At 39.7% G+C, this 26,939-nt stretch overlaps 1 protein-coding gene across 1 annotated transcript in view; it reads left to right on the top strand.

Annotated features, from left to right (window-relative positions):
* Nucleotides 1-491: 491 nt before the first annotated feature.
* The window catches only part of NPSR1 (neuropeptide S receptor 1), a 54,603-nt gene continuing 28,155 nt past the window's right edge, over nucleotides 492-26,939 (top strand). The window contains exons 1-2 of the mRNA XM_005519166.1: nucleotides 492-638; nucleotides 12,994-13,126. Coding sequence (XP_005519223.1) covers nucleotides 492-638; nucleotides 12,994-13,126 — 280 coding nt within the window. The remainder of the gene's footprint in view (nucleotides 639-12,993; nucleotides 13,127-26,939) is intronic.

The raw sequence follows: 26,939 nt of genomic DNA, 5'->3' as shown, positions 1-26,939 counted from the left end.
GCAAATATGGGAGAGCATTTTGGTGCTTGTTTATGGATATACCATAAGACTAAAGGTAATCAAAATCATAGCGAGCTCTGCTAAGGTAAGTAAGCAATGCTGCTGAGTGGAATACCCAGGCTCCTGGGTTTAGTGCAGGGAGGAGCTCCATGTTTTTACAGGTGTGCCAGACTCCAGAGCTAACAGTTTGAGGTGCAAGGTAATCCAGAGTCGACAAAGCATATGGCTGGGTCCATGTGTGCTGACTTTGTTACTGGCTGTTGGAAGGAGCATGTGCATGGCTGTCATCAGAGTTGTAACAAAAGAAAGCTCAAAGGAATGCCAGCTTGGCTTTGTTTTGTTTTTTTTTTTCTATCAGTCAGCTGCACTGAAGCCCGACACCTCTGGTAGCCAGTGAGAAGCTGGTTTTGTGCTGCGCTTTTACGGGAGAAGCCTGGCTGCATTAACTCTTACTAAAACAAGCATCTAGACAACTTTAGCAAAATCCAGTGATGGAGGTCAACTCCACAGAAGCCAGCAGCAGCTCCCAGGGAGGCACCGGCTGCCTGGATCTTACCCTTGTCACCTTCACTGAAACAGTGACTTTCACAGAAGTGGTGGCAGAAGAGGAGTGGGGATCCTTTTACTATTCCTTTAAGGTATTACTTTAAGGCGTGCATTACTTTTCTCAAATGCTTGCAGCTTTGGAGCATTTTCAGAGCATATATGGGGAGGCAACTAAGATTGTTGAACTTTTTTTCCCCCAGATATTTGTGGGTTTTTTTCCTTGCAAAAACAGCCAACAGCATGTGAGGTACTTACTGAAAAGCAAACTACTTGTGGAAATTTGATTTCAGATTTACATGTCTTAGTTTTACATGTCCTCTTCCAAGAAAGGACAGTACCAGTTTTTTGTAGAGGTAATTATACATGCATCTTTAATCAAAAGCTTGTATTATTTTTAACACATTTTTTAAAAAATGTAATTTCTTTGAGGCATCATCTTGTCATAAGAGATTTCTTTCCAATTTGCCAGCTGTAACAAACATCCTACACAAGTGAGAGGGGGTTTTTGTTGTTCGGGGTTTGTTTTAATCATGAGGGACAGGTTCTAATTTGTTTGTTTGTTTGTTAGTTGGTAAGCTGAGCAGGGGTTGCAGTGTCTCTTGAAATCTGCTGTTAAGAATGCATTGGATGAGTCATTCAGTAGTGAATGCTGTTGAATTTAATGGGAAGTGTATCCTGTCATCTCCAAAACTAAGCATCACCCTAGCAATATGTGAATGTAGGAAAAAGATTAGAGAAGTTCTGAAGTTTGTATTTCCTTCAGATTTCTATGCCTGTTGCTACTGCTTAATTTCGTTCTCAATGCCACGTGTCTCTTTACTGTTATGGTATGGTGCACAAGTTCAAGTCACTAAAAGTCTGACTGGGAGTACCCTGCTTTTCCTTCTGGAGCTTGGCACCAAAGAGATGTAAGGCATGTATATCATTTGACAACATGTGAGGTAAAAGAGGATATATTCAAAACCAATTTTTGTATCTGTGAGACTGGTAGTGAACTGACACAATCCTAGTGGAATCAGTGGAATTACAGCAGGTTCCCAGCCCTGATAAAGAAAGAGATGATCCATAGTGCTAGTCTTAATTAATGAGGGTCTGTTTTAACATGCTGCTTATAATTTCTAAAGTAGTACTTCCTACCTAAGATTTCAAGGGTGAAAATTGTTTTTTTATTCCTTGTTTTTCCCCTCTCCATATTAGACTCCTAAAATGTTCTTTAAAAAAATCATTAGGGACAAGAAAAATATTTTAATGGCTTTCTCTTTATCTCCTGTCTTCTTTTCACAGTTAGGGCTGTAAATTTGAACGATGTCATGGGAACAGTATTTTATAATGGTAAAAGTGACAATTAATTCCATGATTAGAAAGTCCCCAGGCAGAAAAATGCTCACTAACAGGAGAGATTGAGTAAATTACAATAATTAGGAAACCAAGGATAGTCATGCATGCTCATCCATTGCTAAAGGAAACGATTCTGTAGCTGAGGGCTTCTCATTAGACTTGCACTTGAGTCTCTGCTGGATGCCTGGCTCTGGCACATGTAGCATGAACTTTGCAAGGAGGCTCACTGATTTCACATCAATTGCTAGCTGTTGATAGGCATGGAAATATTTTGACTCTAGAGAGGAGTGACAGCTGGTGCAGCTGTAGGAAAGGAAGGAGGAAGCACCTGCTCTGATGACTACAGTGCAGGGAAGACAGGGCTCCCTGCCAGCAATTCCAGCCCTCTGTAAAACTCACATGTGGAAGGTGCTGCTGATACCTGTTGACTCAGCTGGCTGTCCTCCACCAGCTCTGCCCATGTTGTGGCTGCATCCTTGCTAACTTCAACAAGCCAAGCAGCATCATCTTCCTCTTTACAATGCTGTAGTTAATCAGCTAAAACAGTTTAAGTTTGGAACAGGCTGAAGGAATTTGAAAAACAGAGTGTTCAGAAGGTAGCTTACAAATCGGGTTTGGATTTTCAAATGCACTATATAAGCTGTGTGTATAGGCTGACTGTGAAGGCAGGGGAGGTGAGTGGTCACTGTACAGACTGACCCCAGAGCCTGTGTGCCAGGGTGCAGAGAGAACACACAAGCTATTTCTGCTGGGAAAGTGCAGGTGTAACCTACTTTATCAAAGCAGTCATAGGAAAACCTGATCTAAACTGATAAACGGAGGCTAGGGAGTGACACCCTGTATCTGTCTTAATGACCTTTTAATGATTTTACCCAATGACAGCTGCCAGGGTATCTCACATGCTGCTCAAACTACATGAGCATGCACTGGTGTCTTCTTTTCCTCCCAAGTTGCAAAAGGACAGCTGGTACCCACCCCAGGTAGTGTCTGTGCTATACCGTGGTGGAAACGTGACAAAAGTAAAATACTGTGCATTAGAGCATTTCAGTGCCAGAATGTCCTGTTAAAGGCTGAGCTGTGGATGCTTCTCTTTCAGAAACATTTGAACTTTTGTCTATTCCTCTGCTTAACAACTAAACCCTGCACGGTTTCAGGTTAGATACTGTTTTACCAGTTCAGGTTTTTGTTGGCTTTTGAGGGAAGGCCAGGGGGGATTTTGTTGATATATTTAAGCTCAAAAATGGAGCATTTCCTCCACTTAGAGGAATGCAGATTTTCCTCTGGTAGTTGTTACTACAGTAGGGCCAACTGCTCACCAAAGCTCTGCTAATGAAGTCTGATCTGGGGCCACGTGAGCTAATTAGATTGACTCATGGCATGCAGAGTAGCAGCTTTTGGGGCAGCACTGGGCGTATCCATGCACCACTCAGCACACAAGATGAGCTGGTGCTTCCCATAGCAAGGGCACTGCCTCACTCCCACTGCCATTTAGGTCTTGCTGCTGTGGCAAATTGTCCCTGAAAACCCAGATCGTCTTTCTTCCTGGGTGCCTTTCTGTGGCGTATCCAGGTAGGTTACTGACTTAAACTATGAGGAATTCTGCTGGCTGTTTCAGCACCTAATTCAGAACAGATGTGAAAATTGGTATTAATTACAGCTCCAACCTCCCAAGCCAGAGGAGAGTTCATTACATCCCTTTACAATCTCTTCCATATGTGCTTAATCCGTGCATAAAAGGGCTCTAAGTAAGCATCAACAGCACCTGCCAAATACAGTAGTCCTGAAAGAGCAGAAGTCATCTAAATACCTGTAACCTTCCTCTACTTTAGGACCTTCTTAACTCTGCAAGCCTGACAAGGTAAAAATCGGAAATCTGTCTGGAGAAAAGCTGGAATCTCAAAATAGTTTTGGCCCAACTTTGCACAAGCTTTGGGAGGCTTTGTCAGGGTTGGAGGAAGGATTTCCTCCTGCCAGATACTAAACAGCCCAGAAGCTTTCACAATGGTAGGAGCATGTGGTCATCTCAGAAAGATTGGGTATGGATCATCTCTGTTTTAAGAGCTCTGCTGAGAAAGGAGATGTCCTGCTTTTATGCAAGGAAAGTAAAGGTTGGAGCGCTCAAAAAGAGAAAGGAACAGCAACTGTGAGTTTTCTCAGTGGGACTGTGCCCCACCCTCATTTCCTACCTCCCAGCAGAGCTGGGAATCCATCAAGTAGTACTGTTTGTTTTCTGCTGTGTAGAGTCCTCACCTGTGCAGCAGGACACAAAGGTTTTGTTGTTTATATACAAGGTTGTTGGGAACCCCAATCACCACTGCAAATGTTGACACGCCTCTGGCCCCATGAGCCCTGGACCCTGTGCCATTCAGCATTAGCACAGCAGCGACACTGAAGTGCTACAGCTCTCAGGAGGAACTGTGTGTCTATCAAAGCCATCCCAAATGATTTTAAACGTGTCCTCCCCACACATTGCAGCATTCCTTGTACCTGTGTGCTTTAGCCCACTTAGCTCAGATATTAAACAGGACAGCACAACCCAGCTCAGGTAAGCAGGTAAGCACAGGTAAGCACAACTCTAAGAGCATGGGCTGCCTATCCATGGAGCTAATGCTCTTTACAAAGGTCAGGGTTTACCATCACTGTCAAAGGGCTGAGGAGACCAGCATGTCGAGAGGTTTTGTAGAACTATCCAGTTACATGGATTTGGCTCCAGGTGTTCTCAGAGATTGCTGAAGTCACAGACTGATGTCCCTATCCTTTCATCCAAATGTAGGAGTCACTTTATCTCCTGAAAAGCATTTGCTTATGCTATTGCTCATTCTGATTTTCAAGCAGATATCACAGAGCATCCCATCATTGAATACATAATAGGAAAATAATAATGGGTGCTGTCAAATTTCTGGAGTAATCTCTGCAAATGCAATCACACATTTTAGAAAACAGACATATCAAATAATTCAGAGTTAACTTTGTGATCTTTCAGTGTGGGGAGAGGAGGAGGATTAAGTTTACACAAATAAGGTGTCAGGGACTCCTGAACACAGCCTCTGCAATATGCTGTAATGACTGTTGCTGTTCCTGAGATGCTGCACTGAGAATGATCTCCTTGGGAAACTGCTGCTGCAGTGCTGGTGGCCAGGCTGGCCTCATCCAGCTGCTTAAACTCAACACAGAAGTGATCTGGCAGTACGACAGCCCAACAGGAGCAGCTCTGAGACAGCTGATTTGGGCTGTTCTACACTGGCAATCTTCATACTACTGTCCATGTGCTCCACACAGGCACATGGTTTGCACCTGCCTGCCTCTCCTGTACAAATATGCCTAGAAAGTATCATTTTCTTACATTTTTAGAGGTATTTTAACTTTGCCAACTAGGCATAATCATTTTAAGTGATTAAGAAAAACAACAATTTAGCATTTTAAATAGGGCTGTCAAAAATCATAAAATTATGGATGGGTGACTTAATACTATCTTTCCATATTGAAAATATTCTACAAAAAATATAGAGAGGTACACCATTAAAAATTTATGTTTTCTGGTGACCTTTAAGTCAGGAATATCTGTCTAATTCTGTGGAATTTTTCTAGAGTATAATAGGTAAAACATCCTGCAATAACTGAGCAGCACTGCCCCCATTCATTATCTGTTTTGTACCAAATCACAACAGAATGGCAAATAAGAACTATTTGGTGATAGAATTGAATGAGTCACATATGCCACCGTCATACCTATGCAGAATTTTAGGGCAGAGTGGGGGCTTGTTCAGCTGTTGAGGTCAGAAAGATCACTGCAACTAGCATGCATTAGATTATGTGCAATGAAGGGACCCTGCTCATCCATGGAAGTCAGAGCTAGGAAATAGGTTTTTTAGAAAAACAGAGGTTCACAAAATATATATATTTATACATATATATGTGGCTTTGCTAGATTTCAAAAAGATGAAAAAGTAATCTTAACAACAAAATTGGCCCCTTCCATGAGAAAGTGCCCTCAGTGAATAGACTTTCTCTTGTCTGTTTCCCTAAGTCTAAAAGGAAGAAAATATTATAGATCTTTACTCTATGTAACACATAAAAACATAACAGACTATGAGTGGAATATGACATCGACACAAACTCATACAAAACTGCTTCTCAAGTTCAGAGAGAACAGAAAAAATCAACTTGTGTTCCTTCCAGCTGTGTATTTTTTCCAACGATAAGGACTCCTTGGGAAGTGACTGTTGCCAGCACATTTGATAACTTATGAAGGCTTCATGTGGCAATGCATTCCAGGTTTGCCAGAATGTTCCATGACCTTGGGCTGGGAGGAAAACCCAGACAATCAGTTAGAAAGCAGCTCACTGAGGCAGCCTCTGCACTGGGGATAGGAGGGCTATCAAGCACAACTGGTAGCATTTAAATGAGAAAGCAGCAGTCCCAGAGTCAATCCTGGGGCTGAACTGGTGTTTATGCACTTTGAATCAGGCTCCATTCCAGACCACACTAATTTAAAAAAAATAAATGAACTCCTAGAGGGCTTGTTGCCTGCCCAAATGTGTTTCTCCCAAATTCAATCATAATGGAAGCACTTTCAATGACAAAATATAAAACTTAGCTTTGAACTTTCTTTTCTCCCCAGTCTTTCTTACCTTCACATGAATTTCCCTGGGTTTTTATATGTCAATCAATTTTTTTCCCCCCAGAGTTTTCAGGAATATCTTGTGTGAACTCTGTGTAGAAACATCTTCTCAGTTTTGCCTTGCTGGATGGAGAACCCTCTTTTGAAGCATATTTGTCTTACAGGGGTGGACAGTACAACTTCCTGCTGCTTGTGACAGCTAAGACTGGAGATTTCAGTGACTTTCCCAGTTGTTTGAGCATGTTTTTTTTTTTAATGTAACAAGGACGATCAGCAAATGAATCAAGAGCTTTTCAGCCTTTTTTTTTTCCAGCTTTTCTTTTATTGAGCATTAGGAGATGACTTAATTCATCTGAATCTTCACATTGAGGTCATTAGTATTTGCTGTGTGAAGGTTGCTTCTAGCCCAAGTATTCTGTTTGTTGTGCCTCTTGTAAGATATTTGGTGCCCCTTACATTTTTTCCTGCTTGACAGTCAGAGCTGTTGTCTACAATTAAAGTATACACAATGCACCTACAGCTTTTCTTCAATTCATTCTCTTTTTGTGTATTAAGGAACCTTTCTTTTGTATGTGGTAAGCATAACCGTAGTCATGACTCCTTCAGTGGCGTCATACTTCATTTCTGAAAGCCCACAGTTTAAGTTGGTCACACATGGCAGAAATTTGTCTCAGGATTTCAAATAAATATAAGAAAAATGCCATGTTATACTTTTAAAGTCTTTTTCCTGAGACTAATAGGTTTTTGCCATTCCCATGCCAGTAGCCTTTACACCCATACTCTTTACTTGCAGAGCAAATTTTAATTTACATAAAGATTTCCAGAAAGATCTGAGCTGTTCTTGTTTCTGTGATATATTAAATAATATGCAGCATGTGCAAAGCACTCGTTTGATTATGTCTAAGTACCTTTTAGTCTTAAGAATATTCCTTAAGAAAATAGGTCTTATGCATACTTGTGTGTGTGCATAATAATTCAAGTAGAGAAGGACTCCTGGAGGTCGCCTGAACCAACCACTTGCAAGCAAATCCAAAAGATGCCAAATTTCTCAGGGCAGTGTCTATTTAACTTCTGAATATCTCCAGGGATGGAAATCCCACAATGTCTCTGGATTCCCATCCTAGTGCTTGACCACCCTCATGAAGAACACTTTTCTCCTTATGTCTTACCAAGATATCCCATGTTACAACCCTTGTTTGTGCACCCTTTCATGGTGCACATCTGAAAAGAATCTGGCTCCATCTTCTCTGCACCCTCCTGCCAGATAATTGTAGGCAGTACTTAGACCCCAGAAGGCTCCTTTAAGGTTTTTGCTGTGGAGGAGGCTGGCAGTTTGGAAAAGAGGTGTTTTATTATTTTTGCTTTGTTTATTTATTTAAAAATTCAATTAATTATATCAGAGGTTCAGCCAGTACCTTTAAAACTGCCTAACTGGGTTAATGGGTATATTTCTTTGATTCCCTTCAGTGTTGCAGTCCAAAATGCAATTTGTCTTAGAGATAAGCTGATTATAAATCCCTGACAGAAATCAGTCAAACTGCATGGCACCTGTCTGCCTCTGGAAAATTAACTTTCCTGGTTTTTTGGGTTTTATTTGGGTTTTTGTTTTTTTGTTTGGTTTGTTTCTGTCTTGTTTTTTAGGGTTTTTAAGGGCTTTAAGTTTCCATCCTAAATGGGGGATGTTAACAAATTCATCCTGATGAACATTCTCAGTTTTCAATGTTCAAGGTTCCAGATCTTCTACAGTAGAATAAAAAAAAAATTATTAATGTAGACTGCTCCATTTTTCTAAATGGTCTGCAATTAATGTGATTATTTTTAGAGAATGGGAAAAGATTTTTCTCTTTTTATGTCTCCTACAAGAAAGTGCAATGCAATCTACTAGTGGTGAACCTGACCATGAGCGTGACAGTTACTCAATTTAACAAGGGGATTTATATATTCTTCTTATATATTAAGAACACTCTTGCAAAATTGCTTGGCTTGTTCCATGATTGCATCCCTCTTACAATCTCAATTGCTGCAGCGCTAACCCCATAATTTTTAAAATATACCAAAGGCAAGATCATTTATGTATTCCCAGTGTTTATCAACTGTCAAGAAAAAGCTGTTCAGAGACTTAAGCTGCTACTGGCTTGTGATATGAGGGATCATGCCTCTTCTTCACCCAAGAGACCAAGAACATGGTGCAGAAAGACACTAGGTCAGCAGGACCAAGAATTTACTAAAGGCCTGCAGTCCTCATATTAAGAGGCCAGTCAGCCACTCCAGGCATGGAGTATCTCTCCCTCTCTTTTTCTATTTTGCTCATTTCTTACCTGGAAACCTATTTTTTCCAGGTTGTTTCCCAAGCAGCCTCAGCAGATAGAGCTAAACTCTTTTAGATTGAGTCCCTGTTCAGGTACAAATAAACTTAGCCCATTGATAGTTGAACCTCTCTTTCTATTAGGCAACTTCTCTAATATTAGACAAAAGCTTTTGCACCTCAAGACATGAGGAACAGCACCTCCACTGGGATGGGCTATCAGGTATATCCCTTTCCACAGTCACAGTTGGTGCTCCTCTGCAAAAGGGATACAAATCCTGAGAGAAGATAAATCCAGGAAGTTGGCTGGGGAGGATGGGAAGAAGGGATGGCATTGTGGTACCAAAATGCCATCCAACATCTCCAAAAGGTTTTAACTATGGGCTTGATTAAAGGTGTTTGCATGGGCGATCTTTGCCTCAAATCCAATACACCTCTTGTTAGACTTATTACAGCCTCTGGATTCAGAAATTTTATTAGAGAAAGAAAATGACAAGCCTTTTTTATAGCCAAAGGAAAATGCACACAATCTTCAGGCATGTCTTCTGGCTTACATTTCACCCATGAAGAGGCATTTTCTTCATTGACTAAAACTGCTTTTAATCTTGGAGCAACCTAGCAAAATACGAATATGCTCTCTGGGTGTCAAGCACTTCCATGCTCCAAACACAGCACCCTTGTGGGACAGCAGTGTGTGCAATGGCCCAAGTGAAGCCAAAGAAATCCTCTTTACTTTCATTTGTTGGTGACCTTAGTAATGTCAACAACATCTCTAGCTTTTCTAACCTGAAATAACTGCTGTATGACACTAGTCTCTCATGGCATTCTCATCCAGTGTAATTATTAATGCCCATTTCAAAAGAAGTCCTGGTCAACAGAGGTTTGGGAGATATCATTATCTTCCTTTTTATCAGAATCCTTCTGATGTTTGCACATCATATTATTGAGGAATGCTTTTTGTAAATTACTTTGTCCCAGATTGTTATTAAGAAAGGATTTTTGTTTGATGAATGAACAAGACATGAAATTAAACACTTCTATGTCTAAACAGCCTGAAGATGATGAATAAAACTAGATAAAATTCAGCTGGAGTGAAATTCAAAGATCCATCAGCTATCTCTCTAATCTAATAACTATTTTTAAGGCCTTCACAGATGGAAGTTTTACTGCCTCAGTCTCTCTATCTATGATATATTTTAAAGCCCTCTTTTTCTTTTTAAATTTTCATCCTGAATTCTGTACCACAGTTTTTGATTTTTGTCCAGTCCACAGTGGATCTAAGAGATTAGTCCTTTACCTTTTCCCATTAGTCTTTTTGTGTCCTCAAGGCTATGTTCATCTTTTCCTGCAGTTGGATTTTCCTGGATTGGGCAACTTGATTAATTTGGTCGTTTTGCCTGACTATATCTTTTATGACAACACCTTTGTGTGTCTCTCTTGAAGCACTGTGCCCAGGAGTGGACATGGCCCAGTGGAAAGGTTAGAGCAGAAGCACATGAGCCTGGTGTTGATCCCAAAGTGCTGGTGGCTGTTGCTCTCATGGCAGGGTGATGCCATGATATTCTGGGACACTTTGCACATCTGCTGTGTGTGAGGGTTGGTGTTTTAAAGGCTGGTCCAACCAAATGTGATTACTCTCACTACACTGCAGTCCTGCACTTTGCCTTGTTGGACAGCATGTTGCTTTTTTCTCAGTAGGTGTTTCCAATTCATGAGGATAATTTTGAATTCAAATCATAGGCTCTGCAAAGGCCTTTATCACAGTGGGCATCCCATTAATAATCATGGAAGTTTTCATTCTGCAAGTTAACACAGACTGAGAGAGGCTGCAGTGATTTAAGTTGCCTATTGTTATGCCTCCTTAATCCCCAGGAATGAGATATTTTCCCCTTTTGTCTGAATGGCAGCTCCCACAAATAGATTAATAGAAGTTTCATCTTTATTTCTTTGTCTATGACCCTCCAGACTTTCCTCTATTTTCAGTGTTTGCATTTTTAACTTATCTTTGCAGTCTGGTTTAATTTCTGGAGTCAGACATTGCTTAACTGTTAGGCATTGCTTTTAAATTGGCAGAAGGGATTTAATCTGACCATTTGTGTTGTGCTCCTATGATGGGGAAACATCCTTCTAATACAGCCTCTGTTGCTCCATAGCTATTTCTTCCATGGGAATCACAAGAAAGTTTGAGTATCAGATCCTTGTTCTGGTCCTATCTTTATCAGTATAGTACAGGAATATAATTCCTTTCAAGAAAATTATCTTCTGATTTTATATCAAAGAAAATGGGAGCAAGTCTAGTCCCTTAGTTTTCTTTATGTGAGAAATATGTTTTCTGAAATGGAAAAACCAAAACAAACACCGAGGAGAAATCATTGATTTCAACGTCAAAAGTGACGTGAAATCCTATATTTTATGATTTTATTGTCTTTCAAAAAGACATTTCTTTCCAATTCCTGTGCTAAGAAAAGCATCCCCATAAAAATAGTTTCACCATATCTCTGCCACACATTTTTAAGGGAATTTTTTTCCAATAAATTCAAGAGATTTGCAGATACCCCAAAAATATGGATTTTTTTTCTTTTTTTTTTTTTTTTTTTTAATCTAAAAGCTGAGTATCTAGCCCACACAGGTTGTATCATCTAGGTCACTCTATATTCAGTGGAGACAGCCCATCCCAAGGTAGGTGAGATGAGTGGTGACTCATCTCTGAGACACTGCTATTACCTAGACAATACTAAGACAATTTAGAATAGTTGTGTCTCTTTGGAATGTTCGGTGAGATGACATGAATGGTAGATTATGCTGCTGAAAATCATCATGCTGGGAAAAGTGAAATCTTTTCTACATGACCTTGATTGTTTGCTTAAACAAATCTCTGGGCTCAGGCACAGAGTGCAGCATCAAATTGCTCCTCATCAGGTCTTGCTTTCCCTGAATGACCGCATGATCCACAAGGTAGTGTGGCTCCCTACCTGGAGCAAAGTTGAGGCTGGTTCCCAGGAGAGGCTGCCCAGGGAGGGCGATGGGACAATGGCTGCTGGCCAGGAGTGAGGCTAAGTGCCAAGAAGGCACTAAGGCTAATTACAAAGCAAGAAGCTCCATGTCCTCGCTCCATTCCTTTTATTTCACCTTCCCTCCCCATGCTCACAGCGAGGTATTTTCTTTGCAAGCAGAAGGAGCTCTGTTTTCTGCTCACCTATAGTGGCTTACAAATGCTTTTAATGAGTGTTCTTCCCTGGCTTCTGGTCCACCATCAGGCCAGCCAGGTAGATGGGGGTCTTACTGACAGCATCCTTCCCCCAACCTGCTCGGGACAGGTCCTTGAGGCCACGTCTGTAGTACCAGCACCTGGCACCCCTCCTCAGCCACAGCCCTTACCTGCCTCCTCCATCTTCCTCTAATTCCCACATCGTGGGTTTGCTGTCCGCAACTGAAAAACCCAGAACGACTGCATTGACATTACCTAAAACTCATCCCAGGTGCTTGGATGTAAAGATTGAGTGTGCACTCACCAAACAAGCAAACGTGGACACATACCCGTGTGATCTTGCAGCCAGAGCATCCTGATGTTTTGAGAGCACGAATAGCTTTCTTACTTTGTTTTCTTTGTACACACACCACTAGGGGACGTTTTATCATCACGTTTCAGACACTACACAATTACACTTTTCTTTAGTGGGTCATGATTCCTTTTCAGTCTTGGTGCACATCTAGATCATGGAGAGAATGTCTGAATTTCATAGGGCTTGTGAACGACCCAGACTTACTGAAGTTGGGAAAAAGAGAAGTATTTATTCCCTTCATTCCTCCAAAGGAGCCCATCTATCAACATTCCTTATGAAGTGAGGCAGCTGGTTATTTCACAGCTTGCTGGAGCAGCACAAGAAAGCTGAGCTGACTCTCGTTTTAGCACTAAGTGCAGAATGCAGACACTGCTAGTGGTTTTGTGAAGAGAGAAGTAATATACAGCCACTGCAAACCAAACTGGAGTGAACATCACTAGCAGTGATGCATGTTAAGTATTTTCTGAAAAAAACCAAGAATGTCTTTTAGACTAAATTGTTGAAATCAATTGGCAAAACTCAAAATTTCACTCCTGCTTTCCATTCTCATTTGTCTGAGGATAAGAGACTGTCTATCCATCCACCCATCAATATGATTTTTTCTGTTCTTTCCATTGCAGACAGAGCAGCTGGTGACTCTTTGGATTCTCTTTATTGTCACAATTGCTGGAAATGCCATCGTGCTCTTCTCTACCTGGAGGAGGAAGCGGAAATCTCGAATGACCTACTTTGTTACTCAGCTGGCAATCACAGGTAGGTAGTGTATGGGAGGGGAAAGGGCACCTGACCTGCACAGGAATCACTATTGAAATGACAAATAAGAAAATGAAGAGTTGAGTGGCAAAGAATTCAGTTGCCACCTAATGTCCAGTTGTAGTTTGCCATAAAGAAAATGGATGGCTGGTTGTCTTAGGGCTCAGTCTGACTCTGATGTAAAAAGATGTTGCTAGATGTAGTAGTATGCAGCAGCTGCAACTCATTGATGTCACCATCTTATCTTCCAGTCTGAGTTTGCATCTGTATTTCCCAGAAGGTATGTCTCCAGCTGTTGTCATGGAACTGTTTAAATTAAACTAGTTTAAGATGTATCTCTTGTGTTTTTTCTATTAAAACTACTCCACCAATTTTGCTCCTGCAGTTAAGAGTGAAAATAACTTCATGTTGTCCAGTTTAATGAAGTAAGGGAAATATAACAATATTAAGGTGGAGAGGAATGAATTTAGATTTTTTTTTTAAATAGACAAAAGGATGTTGATCCAAGGACTTTGTAGTTTTTAAACAGAATGTGAAATGTACAGAAGCCTGGTCTGTAAAATGTCTGTCTCAGCAAGAAGGAAAGGAAATGAGCATAAGCAGCACATTGTTTCCCTGTGGTCTTGAATGGACTACATTTTTGGGGGTTTAAGTTTCCCAAGGGAAAATATGTGCTGTTTCTATAACAGTGTCCTGCTACTAATCCCTGCTTACAAGACATCTGTGTTGTACTGTTTGTGTATATAGGATATATTTATATGCTTTCTATTGCTTTTTTTTCACCCCCCTAAGCTATGGTAGGAAATACAGCACTTTTTCACTAAAGAGCCATTTAATATATGATTTTCCAACAATACCACATCCTCCTTTGGTGTCTGTTGTACCTGTGTTTAAACTGGAAAACCAGAGCACTACTCAGCCCAATCTTCAACCTGAGTTTCATAAATAAATGAACTCCATGGCCCAAACCTCATCTCCTCAGAAATATGTTCAGTTTGAAGAACTACTGTCAGCTGAAACAGGGTGTGCAGACTGATGCAAAGAGGCAGGCCTGTAACAGGTGATGTAAGAATCCTTGCAAGGTGAGGAGGTGAAGGTTTGCAGTGACTCCTTGTCTGAAGTGCTGACAGCTGGTTCTCCTGTTCAAGTCATCTGTAATAAATGGTTTTACTTCTTATCTCAGTCGTGACCTTTATGCCACTTCCTTCATGTGCCAGTGGTATTTTCCATCAGGTAAGGCAGATCAATAGATCCTCACCCCACAGCTTGGAAGCATCAATCACAGATCAAGCACTACAGTGTTCACAGGAGTTTCAAAATAAACAGTTTCTGCTCAAAGAGTTCCCGATCCCAGACGAATGGAATGTACTCAGGCAGCCAAGCAGAAGTACAGCAAAGAACAGAAGAGCAGAGGAAGCCCCAGATGGACATCATCCATTTTCTATTTACTGTCAGGTGTGCTGGGAGGAGTCTGCTGCTGTTGCTGCGCTGGATAATTGTATGAGTGGGAATTTTTCCATTTGGTACCCATAGGAAAGGGGACTTTTTGTATTAGAATGGAGGTGCACGGAGAGCTATTCACAAGGGGTTTAAATACTGTCAGCATGAAGGGAAAGGAAGAAATTATACGTGCAGTTTTGAGGGAGCTGAAAGAATCAGTGTCAGTGGTGAAGACAACAAGGCAAATATACCATTAGATGTGGGCAGCAAATAGTACTATACAGCTGATGTTATAATTTGACTGAGATCCGTGTGTTCCACTTGCTGATTCTTCTGATTTCCCCTTCCCTAAAATTATCCTTGACGTTTAAAATAGCCTGAGTTCAACAATCTGTTCCATTCCATATTACAAAAATTCACATAGAAAACTCACTTGACATTCACATCTGCAACGTTAAAAGAAGTAACTCCAGCTTGAACAGCAAGGCTCCTTTCAAGCAATGTCAATTTCTTTTTTGTGATGCAGGAGTCGGAACTCTAATTTATCTTCCGGCACCAAGACTGCTTGTCAGTATTTTGGCACAAGGAAATGACTTAATTCCTGAAATGGAGCCATTTCACTTTCTTATCTTTAAAAATATTATTAAGAACAAAGCAGGTTGGCAACAGCCATCATCCTTTCACAACAAGCTATGAGGTAGACGCAGAACATTATGAAAACACTGACTTGTCACATTGCTTTGACATGCCAAGCATATTTAAATCCTACCAACTAAAGCCTAATCTCCTGGCAAACAGTTTCTGCTTAGTCAATATTACTACTTCCATTTATTTTGAAGTTCTTAAAATATTTATTATTTCTGCCCAGTAGCAGAAAGAATAATGGATATAGCTTTATCAATGCAGGCATTTCAAGGCCATCTTAAAACTTTTTGTCTATTGATCTGTGGCTCAATAGTTTAGTAGTGCCCTCAATTCTCACATATTCCCACTATTGTAGTACCAAAATTAAATTCAAATACGACCTTCGTGTTAGAATAAACAAGGTATTCAAAGCGAAACTGTGCATAATACATGAATCAGAAGTCAGCGCTGTTGTTCTTCTTGACTGGTTGCCAAGCCAGATGCAGATGAGAAATAACTAACTGATTGAGGCTTCTTTCAGCACTGACTATTCAGTGGTTCAACCCACTCTGCAAATCTAGAGAAGACTCTTACTGATCCTTTACTACATCATAACTCAACATGGTGATCAATGTTTCAGGGATGTGTGGGAGTAATCCCCTCAACTTCAGAATGCTTAAGGGTGTTGCTGAAGCCTGGATCCACAATATTTCACACTGAATATACACTTTTACAATGCTTGTGTCAGTACCATATTTAAGTTATGTCTAACTCTCAGTTCATGCATAAATCTCTTTGAAATTATCTGGGAATTAAGCCCTAGGAAATCAGCTAAGAGTTAACAGCTGAGCTGAACAATAGTACTAATCACTCAGCATCAGCTAATTTGATGAAGAGGAATATTGCCATATTTGCCTTGTGTTCAGTTTTCAGTTTGCCTTTGGGCAGATTCCTCTTCTGTAAAAATGTTGTTCTTAGAAACAAGTTTGTCTGTGCAGACTGAAACTAAAGCTAGGTTTCCTACAGATTTCTATCTCCAAGGTAATTTAGTTTCTCAGAAAGAGCAAGCTCTGAAGATTACCCTGTGAGGAGGGTATTTCTAAGCACTTTTACCCAAACAGATTTCTTCTGAGTTTAGCACAAGTTATGCTCATGGCATAGCTATCTCTCCTGGCAGGAAATCTCTCACATCTTCCCCTACCTGATGCCATTTCACATAACTTCAGAGTCTTAGCGTATTTAAGATGTTTGCCTCCAACTGAAATCACCAAGTGGTTCAAGATCAAAGAGTGGGATGAGTTCATAGGCACTGTATAAAGCTGGAAATACTGAAGTGAAATATTGTTGTTTTCAGAAAAGATGGTTTGTCCACACGTTTATATATGCTTGGGTCAGTTTACTCAGCTCTACTAAATGAAGGCCTTCTAAAGTTTACTCTCAAAATGTAAAAGCAGTGGACATGAGGCATACATCAAACCCAATTATCTGAGTAGTAGTGGATAAGAAATGTAATTTATGGGCCAAAGAGTTAATACAGTAAGAACTATTATTTGACCAATTCCAAAATCAATCAAGCAATACATTGAAAAAGTCTGAATTTGAATGAAAATAAATGAATTGAAAAGAATGAATTGGAAAGAATGAATAAGAAGAAAGAATTTTGCTTCTCATTATTTTCCATTCAACTTTAACTGCTACTGACAGAGGAATGTATTTAAGTTCCTTTTATTGACCAGAAGCAGGGAGTTTATTTAGATCTTTTTCTCCAACATTAACATCTGGAAATTAGGAACTTGAAATGTCATGACCTTTAGCTCAGTGTGTTTCTATTCCACCATTTAGCAGAGACCAGTACTTTAGGAAGTGTTACATTTTGCGTGTTTTTGGAGTTAGAAATACATGTAGGCTCTTTACTGCATGCCAAATTTTAAGCTATAGTCTGGTAGTCTTGTTTGGAAATATGTGCTCACATAGGTATTGCTGTGTCTGTAACAAAGAGAGAAAATAGAAGGAACTTCACCTAACTTCTACAATAGCTTACATATAAACAGGAAAACAAAAGATGTTCTGCAAACGTACGTAGCTACAAATAACAAATCCTAAGGGATGGCTTGAGAATGACATTAGAAAGACAAGGAAGTAATTTTAAAAGTGATATAAAGATATTTGCATCATTGCCACCTTCTTCAGTTGGTCCCAGAAAATTGAAGGTCCTTCAGCCGCACTTGTTTAGTGTTTGGTAAAAAGCCAATACACTGAGAACCTGCTATGAGAGGGTAATGCAAGCTTATAGGTAGAAATAGACCCTGCTAAAGCAAAGTGTGCTGCTTTATTTCTGTGCTGCTTCTGCCCAGAGAGAGCATGACTGCGAGGCTAAAACCAGCTGGGTTCAATCACTGATTTCTAGGGGGACTTTGGATTAGATGACTGAAAGCAGAGACTACCAACTAATTTTCCAGTTAAATGAACTAAATGAGTGCATCTAACTGTGCAGCTACAAGAGCTAAACATGAACAAATTTTGTCCTTCTTTTCTTCTTTTCTTTTTCCCTACACCAAAACCAGTAGGGCACTGACTTCTTTAATGGACTGTGCCTGTCCTTCAATAATTTTCTTCATCGTTCTATGTGACTTGAATGAATGAAGATAACTTGTTACTCCATGATCTGTAGAAAAGCTTAATATAATAACTCCATTACCAATATTAACATGTAGAACATGATTAACAGATAATGGTCTCTGTTCCAGCTTTTCATCTGGAAAATGATACTTGGAATATTCCTGCACTTTAGAGAAATCATTCATACAAATTCATCAGTTCTATAAGTACCTCAGACATCACAGTGATTATGAACATTGGAAGTTAATTGCACAGAGCCAATTAGCAGCTAAATCAGCAAGTCACCTTAATGGAGGTGGACTGTTGGCAGCCAAAAGATCCATAGAGCTCCCAATTATATTGGAAAACTTACCTATCTTGCCAGCTGGGTCTTGGCTTGAACCTACCAATATGATTTACACGATTGTCCACCTAAGACACAGAAACGTAATGCACAAAACTGAACTACTTCCCAGAAACCTGTCTTCCTCCTCTCTCCACACTAATTGTCTGCTAATTTGTAGGAAAAATATGAAGGCTGAAGAAAGGTGAGAAGTTTCATCATCCTACCTGTAGAAAAGAAAACTTAAAGGAAGTTGCAGTTTACTGCAGAATTCATTGCTAACATTGAAAGAGGGACATGTACATTTCTTACATTCATTGTGTCCAAAACCTCTTGAAAGTGTAATTAATGTAAGGAAACTGTCTCTGCTAATGGATCGTCTATGTTCTGCACTGCATGCTCCCATCACTGCTGAAAAAGGTTTGTCAAGATTGAGGAGAAAGGGTGTAATTTGTTAATATTCCCTCAAGCAGACACTGAAATTTTACAGAGTACCTGATGGCATCCAAATTCCCTGCTTTTGCAGGGCAGCTTTATTCCCAAACACCTAGCTGGAAATCTAAGAACTCTGCAAATCACCTGACTGTACACACAGCTCGATAAACACGGAAAGAAATAGATTACATCCACCTTTCCTCCGCAGGCTACGGAAACTATAGCATTTAGTACAACTTTCATTTTGCATTCACAGAATAAATGTAATTCAATTTACCAAGAGCAAAAATAGTCTCTGGGAGTAAACACAGCAATATTAGTATTGCTTATTCAATGCATCACATGAAACTATGTGAATAAGAAAATTGTTTCATGGCTGCATTAGTTGCCTGGAAAAGAAGCAATCATTTTTCCATCCTGAATCTACCAAGAAGACTAATTCAGTAAGAGGAAAGCGACATGGGACTTACTTTAAGTTAGGCATGTATTAGCTTGCCCCTACAAACTGAGACATAATGCAGGACAAGATAAATGTAGTCACAGCCTGCAATACCCTGTGGTAGCATGAGGCAAAACAGATTTGCCATCCATTGCCATTCCTGGAGATTTAATAACATCTAGGAGAAACTCAAATTCTCCTTTGAACTTTTACTCAGATTTGAAGATGAGTCATAGTTCCCTAGTTTGTAATATGCAACTTGGACACTGGTGCTGTACAATTCCAGCCTGATATTATGAATCATCTTTTACTATACTCTAAGACTTCTTATGTAAAGAGCCATGAGTATTTCTGCATGAGTGTATGTATCCATTTATCTCTGTGTAAATGGCTAGTCAAAACATAGTTTCTCTTTTCCTGAGGAAAATATCCAGTGTGTGCATCCCTCTTAAAAGGTGTTTTCTCTCAAACCAGTCCTGAAGTAAATGGGGTAAAAAGTGGAATATCCTCAGAAGGCATGAAAGGAAACCAGAAGTGAACTTAAGCATCAAAAACTAAGAGACAGAAATAATCTTTATGTGAAGGAGATAGGTTCTCTTTAGGGGTATCAGGGTCTCTATTTCACAGTATTTGGTCAGGCAGCCAAAGGAAAATGCTCACAGAAAACAGAGTAGATTTCATATTTTAGAGGTGAAATCATGAAGCAAGAGGTCTGACGTAGAAAACTTGGTATCCTGAAAATACTTTGTTCCAGTCCTGTCTCGTAGTGTAGGAACTTTGAATTTGGGACCAGTGCTCAAACAATCCATGAAGCTACTTCCCTGTGAGGTCTAAAGCAAAAGAAATTTATCTTGGTGCAATATTTGCCTCCTTGAAAAGGTAAAGTTATGCTACCACAAGACTGGGACTATAAGAAACAAAGGTAGTCTTGGAGACTCGGCAGTAATCCTGGGGTCTAAGGCAGTTGGATCACCTTTGCCTTTATTGCACGTGCCAAAAAAGTTTGGAGTCAAGCATATGAGGAAAGACAAAGAATGGATCAAATCTTGATGCAGTAATCAGAGTTTTAGGCCAGAATGATGTACCACAAAAAGCTGTCTGGGAGCTATTGTAGAGATGGGACAGTTGGAGAACGCAGAAATGAGCTGTAAGTTTGCTGACAACAACTTCTGCTTTGGAATGCAATTCCAAACCAAATCCTAAGTGTTTTTAACCAGCCCACAGATGGAAGCCTGTTGCTGTATTTTTGTTAATTCTCATGTAGTTTTAGATAATTAAATACTTTCTCAGGGGCTCACTGGAAAGTCCAGGGCTGGACTCAGTATTTGTGTTGGCTAAGAGTCCATCCACTGGAGCTCACTGCAGTAGGAAACAGCAGCACTAGCACAAAAACAAAAACAAAATCAAAAACCAAAACAAAAAGCAGCAAGATGATGTACAGTAACTATAAGAGTAGAATGCAATGTCCCTCCCATTAGTGGCAATATAAAGGTAATGAGCTCTCTCAAATTTGCTACTGGAAGCAAGCATGATCATCCCCTTAAAAACCCTGTAATGATTTTTATTTATATAGCCTACTCTAATCTTACAAATGCAGGGACAAGATGTCCATGATTCATGGTTTGTAATTAATGCAATCACAACCCACTAGGCAGACATCCTTAAACCAGCAATTTTCTGTCTGTTTTCTGTGAACGGAGGTCTTCAGATCCCTTTCAGGTAGCAAAAATCACTCTGCAACTTAAGCCTAAGTACAGAGCTGAGGTTCACACAGGCAAGGAGAACTCACCAAAAAAAGTATTTTCTTTCCTCAAAGTACAGTACCTAAATGTTGCACTAAACTGTTCTGGAAGGGGACAGTTTGTATGTTTGTCATACATAGGGTCTCAGAGTGGAATTTTCAGAGTGCCTTGGGATATAAACTGTATCTCCTTCTGCAAAACAGCAAACACACTATCTCTGCTTGTCAGTAGTTCCAGTACCACGTTTAGTATAGGATATGGTCGTGTGGGTTTTTTCACATTCCAGTGGACCACCTGGGACCTGAGAATTCAGCAACAAAGATGTTTTGCCCTCATTTCATCTGCATCTCAATCAGTTTAACATTCTGAAGCCAGTTATATCCTTTTTTAATTTGTATTTTTTTGAGTTAAAAAATATTTTCAGTAGATGTGTTGATTGTTGTACAAAGACTGAGTATTTCCTTATATAGGTTTTAGGGACTTAATAAGCTTTAGTTCATAAATCCTCTTGCTTCTAAAGCAGTGGGAAAACTAACTACGACATGCCTACAAATATGCAATACAGTGTGCAATGATTATCTCTTTGCAGTGTATGTGTGTGTTTAAAATCACAAGCAGCCACCAGACTTCTGTCCTAAGTCATCCGGGAGTGTTTCTGAATGCCATCCCTAAGGTTTGGACCCCTGGACATCCCCAGGAAAGAACTAAGAAAGATTAATGTAACATCTCAGTGACAATCCTATCTCCCAAAATTCACCCCAGATCATGAAATTTTAAACTAAGATGGAATCAGTTGTTCTGTTTGCTTTTCCTGGCTAATATGTAATTTCTGAAAGGATTAAAAGTGATGAATGGGCATTATATGCCCTATCTTTATCAAAGGCATTGTTTTCTCATTTCAATAGATGCACACAGCCTAAATTGGATTCCACTTACCCACCTACAGTTCTCCACATAGGAGGTCCACATTTACCATTTCTACTCTTTCAAAAGAAGCTTTCATTCCTTCAGATCTTTGCAAACAAATGTTTTTCCTGACTAGACATCTGTGTTACTAAAATGAAAGCATTTCCTTTCAGCTGTTTGGTTTTTTTGCCAGTAGCTTTTTACCCCCCACTTTCACCTGCAATATAATTTCTCTAACCCTGTGCTGAGACTTGCACTGTGCAGCTAAATTACTGTACTGTCACAACTCTGCTGATACCTGTTGGGCTGTGTGGAGATTATAAAGGTTTGTATGGGCAACTACAGCACTTTGAGGGCTGTAAGAAAAAAATTCAGTACAGTCTGGGCTCATACACTAGAGCAGCCATGTGGTATTTGAAAGAAACAACAAAAAGAACAAAATTCTAATCTTGGTAACTTTTCTAGTCAGCCAAGTGAAATGCAGATTAGGCAAGTATCTTCAGACACCTCCATTGTCTTACAGCTGGGTGGTTGACTATGTAGGTGACAATTTACATCTGCAGGTCTTTGACCAAAGCAATTTTAATCTGTGACCTTCTCCACCTGAGGAATTTACTGTTATTTGGAACATTACACCTTTTGCTTTATACAACATCATTAATACTGAGATTAGCTCAGCTGCTGTAGAGTTTGGTGTTAATAATGCCAAGGTTGTGGGTTTTATCTCCATATGGGCCATTCACTTAAAAGGTGGATTTTGGGATCCTTGAGAGTCCCTTCCAATTTAGAATTCTCCATGATTCTATGTAATAGGGAAGGTGGAGGGCAGATGCCCTGTTAGCCTCTTGGCATGTCCACAGAAGTAGGTCTGAAGAAAGCCCACATCTTGACATCAGTCCTGGGAAGAAAAATGGGACGTAATTGTCACAGAGATAATTGGATTAAATCTCATGACTACATTCTTGCACACTGGTATTCATTTTAGGGATTATTCATGCCATCTATTTTAGGCGCCTCACTCTAGATATGTAAGATACAAAGTCACCCTTCCTATGCTCAATTTATAGTCAATAGAACAAAACACTCCAAGCAGTTCTATACTTGGGCTTAAATTTCACTAACTTGCACAGAAGGATTCAATTCCTAATTTAGATCTCTAAAGCTGACGGTATAAATCCCTCCAGTGTTCATACATCACCAAATATGTCAGGGTTATTATTCATTTTTGACAACTAAGAACCTAACCTTCCTCCATTTCAGTCAGACCTCAGAAGGCTCTGACTCAAATCCCATCCCCAAATACAAAGTTTTACAGAGAAGGTGTTTTTCAGACCCTTTCAATTTGTTTATTTTTAAGCACAGCAAGGCATAGCAATATTACCTGATGGAAAGTGCAGGATTATTTCTTTTGTGCTCAGATTTGTTTCTTAATTGCCATCTGGAACGTGTCCAAGATTTTCTAGGTGCTGCCCAACAGATAATTTGTTCATAGAATCACAGAATCATTTAGGTTGGAAAAGATCATGTCCAATCTAACACTGCCAATTCCATCACTAAATCATGACCCTCTGTATCACATCTCCATGTCTTTTAAATACTTCTAGGCATGGTGATTAACCCCCTTCCCTAGGCAGCCTGTTCCAATGCTTGACCACCTTTTCTGTGAAGAAATGTTTCCCAGTATCCAAAATAAACTTTCCCTGGCACAATCTGAGGCCATTTTCTCACATTCTGCTGCTTGATACTAGGGAGAATAGACTGCCCCCCAACTTTCTACAATTTCCTTTCAGGTAGTTTCAGAGATCTAAATGGGGTATGGAACAAAAGTGTAGTTTAAGTGATAAATATTACTCCAAACCTGTGCATTAACACTACAACTGCATGATTAGCCTTAAAGGAGAATCTTTAGGATCATAGAATCTTTTAGGTTAGGAAAGAACTTCAAGATTTTTGAGTTCAGTGCATGTAAGTGCTGTGCCCCACTGTGTTGGTGGAAAGAACCACCTGAAATTACTGAAGGAAGAAACGTGGATCCGATTCTGTTTCTGCACACTTGTAATACACACACACCCACACACACACACATCATAGCCCTGAAATCCAAAAGAGACTTGTGGGTAAGTCACACGTTTCTCCTCTCCTATTGTATTAGCAGGCAGTAGCAAGCAAAAAAGAAAAGAGTGAAGACCTGCTTAACAAGAACATGATCAGCCAAAACAGAATGGAAATTACATCTGGAAAAATCTCCAAACATTTCAGTTACAAGTCAAACTTTTTGCTAGTTCTTAAGGAACAGAGATAACAGCATTTAAAAGCAGAAGTGGTTGATTATGCCAGTTTCTTAGAGGTACTGATAGCAAACAAAAGGATTTCTTTCTTGCAAGACATTTTTACTTTCATTGTAAACCAGCAAAAGAGAACAATAGACAAAACATTATTCAAATATGCCAGAAAACCTGCACACTAAAAGAGGGGAATAAGGGGTTGTCTGCAGGAGGAAACAGATTGCTTTGAAGTTGTGGGAACTTGAAGCTACATAACAAAAAAGAGATGTTTATTTGTTCCCTAAAATAAACCAAACGAAAAACCCACAAACAAAAACCCAATACATTTTGAGATGGTATTGGTTTTTTTGATGGACATTTTCTAGTCTTGAATGGAAGAATGATTTCTACACATTTTCATTTCCAGCTCCCATAAGCAGGGACAAAATTGGGAACTAATGCCACATATGGAAAGAATGGCAAGCCCTCTTAGAAAATGGCTTTTCCATGTTTTAGAGATAGGAACTGTATAATCACTGGTTTTCTAATGTGTTGTGGGAGTGCTGGAGTTACTGCTATATTACTAGAAAGTCCAGAGAAAAAAAAATTGAGGTATATTAGATATGGTAATTTCAATGCTTGTTAAGAAATTTTCTCTCCAGTGATATCTGATATGCCAGCTGAAATACAAGAAATGCCATTTGCTGCTCAGTCATCTTCGTTTTAATGAAACATGCAAAACTTTTAGAAATCAAAAAGATATTCTCTCTTATTAAAATCCTTTTCCTAAGAACTGCAAGGTCACAGCTGTTTGCTCAGGGAAGTTGGTAACAGATTCCCTCTAAAAGGGCTGAAAATCAGAGTGGCTTTTCCCCTCATCCTTAGCATGGAATCCAGTGTCACCACTCCTGGGGACAGCTCTGTACATAACCCTGGTAAAGCAAGCATCTTTCAGCATTTTGCTCATCTTTTTGAAAGGAGGATACCACAAACATTTCTTCCATCTTTCATTCAGCGAATCAACATAAATTTGGATTCCTGCTCATCCCTGTCAGGAACATATGCAGGCACACAGCAAGCTTGACACATTTTAAGTACTGAGCTTGTTAGATGGCACACTCCCTTTGAAGTAATCCTCACAGTACTGGGTGCAAGAGACCCATGAAGACTCTACGACAGCACCAATCCACTCATGGAATCCATGCATTTGCAATTTCTGCTGATCTGCTCTGATGAGATTTTATGCTGTTGTGATAGTCAAATATCAAATAATTATCTTTGTGTCAAAGAGTTATTAGCACCAAATCTCATTGCTCTAAGACAAAAACTCTAATGAAATTTTAATGCAGAAAAGACAGCACAGTGATAAAACTACTTACCTGAAATCTTTACTTTGCCAAGGTGCCTAATCAAATATTAATAAGTGACAACTACATCAGTTGCATATCAACCTAATTTCTCCGAACTGTCCTCTCATAATATGCTAAAAAATCTTCTCTCTCAAACTCTGAAGCTTCTTAGACAAAGAAATCAGTGATGCATCCTGTGCCTTTGCAATCTGGCTGTAAGTGAAGACTGTCTCTAAGTCTCCCTGCATGGATATGCTGGCACTTACAGCTTGCCAGGTTCAATGGGACACCACAACATGGTACTCATCAAGTGCCTCCCAAATTCCCAGTTTGCCTCCTATGCAGTAAATAAACCAACTGGGTTTGTTCAAAATACAACACCTTTTGCAGCCCTTGGGTATTTCTAAAAGGATGTAGTTACATGTCTACCAAATGCTTGTTAAACCAGATGTTTTTGAGCAGTGTGGGCATGTAGCACCTTAGCTGACTGGGACCTGGTTATAGGACAAGTGAGACAAGGTTCAGTGTTTGCCATCTTCTGAGGCCTTGGAGAAAACGGATGGTTGATGGAAATCAGCATGGAATTGTTTTGCACTGTCTGGGGCAGGGCAAAATGTGTGTGTATTACCTCAAGTATGGATTTTCTGTCAGTAATGGCATTAAAAGCATGTTTTGCACTCTGAAGTTACCTTACTGTAAGTGCATACCATGTCCAAAGGCAAGGAGCATGAAACAACTTTTGTATACTTAAAACTGAATTTTAGCCATCTGCCTACTAAGTCCTTTTGGTTATGGTAGAGGCATAAACTCCACCACTGAAAGTAACTTTTAAGTGCTCTTTTTGGGAGGAGCATTCACACTGGTATCAAAGACCAAAGTTATCCAAATCAAATATCTACATTCAGAGCTGGAAGTGGAGGACGGGGAGGGGAGCAGAGAAGAGGAGGGAATGAAGGCAATAGAGTTTACTCAAAGGGGAGTCCCCAATACACCAAAATACACCAGAAATGAAAGTAATTTCCATTTTAGGGAAAATCATGAGCTAATAGAGAAATTGTTTTTTGGGATAAAGATCTTGAGGCCAACTGAAAAAATAAATCATACGTTGACAATTTGATACTGACTAGAAAGGTGCCTATTGTCTGTGTGAAAGTCTTAGATAGTCTTAGTCTTAGTCTTAGTTCCAACATATCCTGCATCCTTTTTAACTGCAATTTGCAGAAATATTTCTTAAGGCCACAAAACCTGGACCCTGTCGACAGTATAAGGTTAATTTTTAGTGTACAAAAGAACTAGGCAAGATAGGAAAAAAGACAGTAAGATCAACATTTACAGAAAATAAAAAATGTTAGAAGAATTCCCCAGCACACTGTAAGGATTAGTAATACTTATTCAGCTGTTGAACTGTACAGCAAGTCTTGTTGCTCTTCTCTTTCTGGGGAAAGCTCCAGGTCACCTGCACATGTTCTGATTTTTAGCAAAAGCACATCCTCAGGTACTCCCACTTCTTCAGGTAAAAGAGAAAACTCATATAACAATATTCATGGATGTTGCCAGTCAAGGGATGACCTTAGGAGATTAGAAGATTAATGCAGAGAAGATGAGAAGATTCTGGTTTAATGCAACCAGAAAATAAAGCACTATGCCACTTTCTCAGTGAGCATCAGGACTAT

This window comes from Pseudopodoces humilis, chromosome 1 (genome assembly GCF_049639895.1).
Source record: "Pseudopodoces humilis isolate 2021_Gansu_Grassland_sample_001 chromosome 1, ASM4963989v1, whole genome shotgun sequence".
Lineage (NCBI taxonomy): Eukaryota > Metazoa > Chordata > Aves > Passeriformes > Paridae > Pseudopodoces > Pseudopodoces humilis.
Note: the sequence above shows the minus strand (reverse complement) of the source record. Positions and strands in the feature narration are given on the sequence as shown.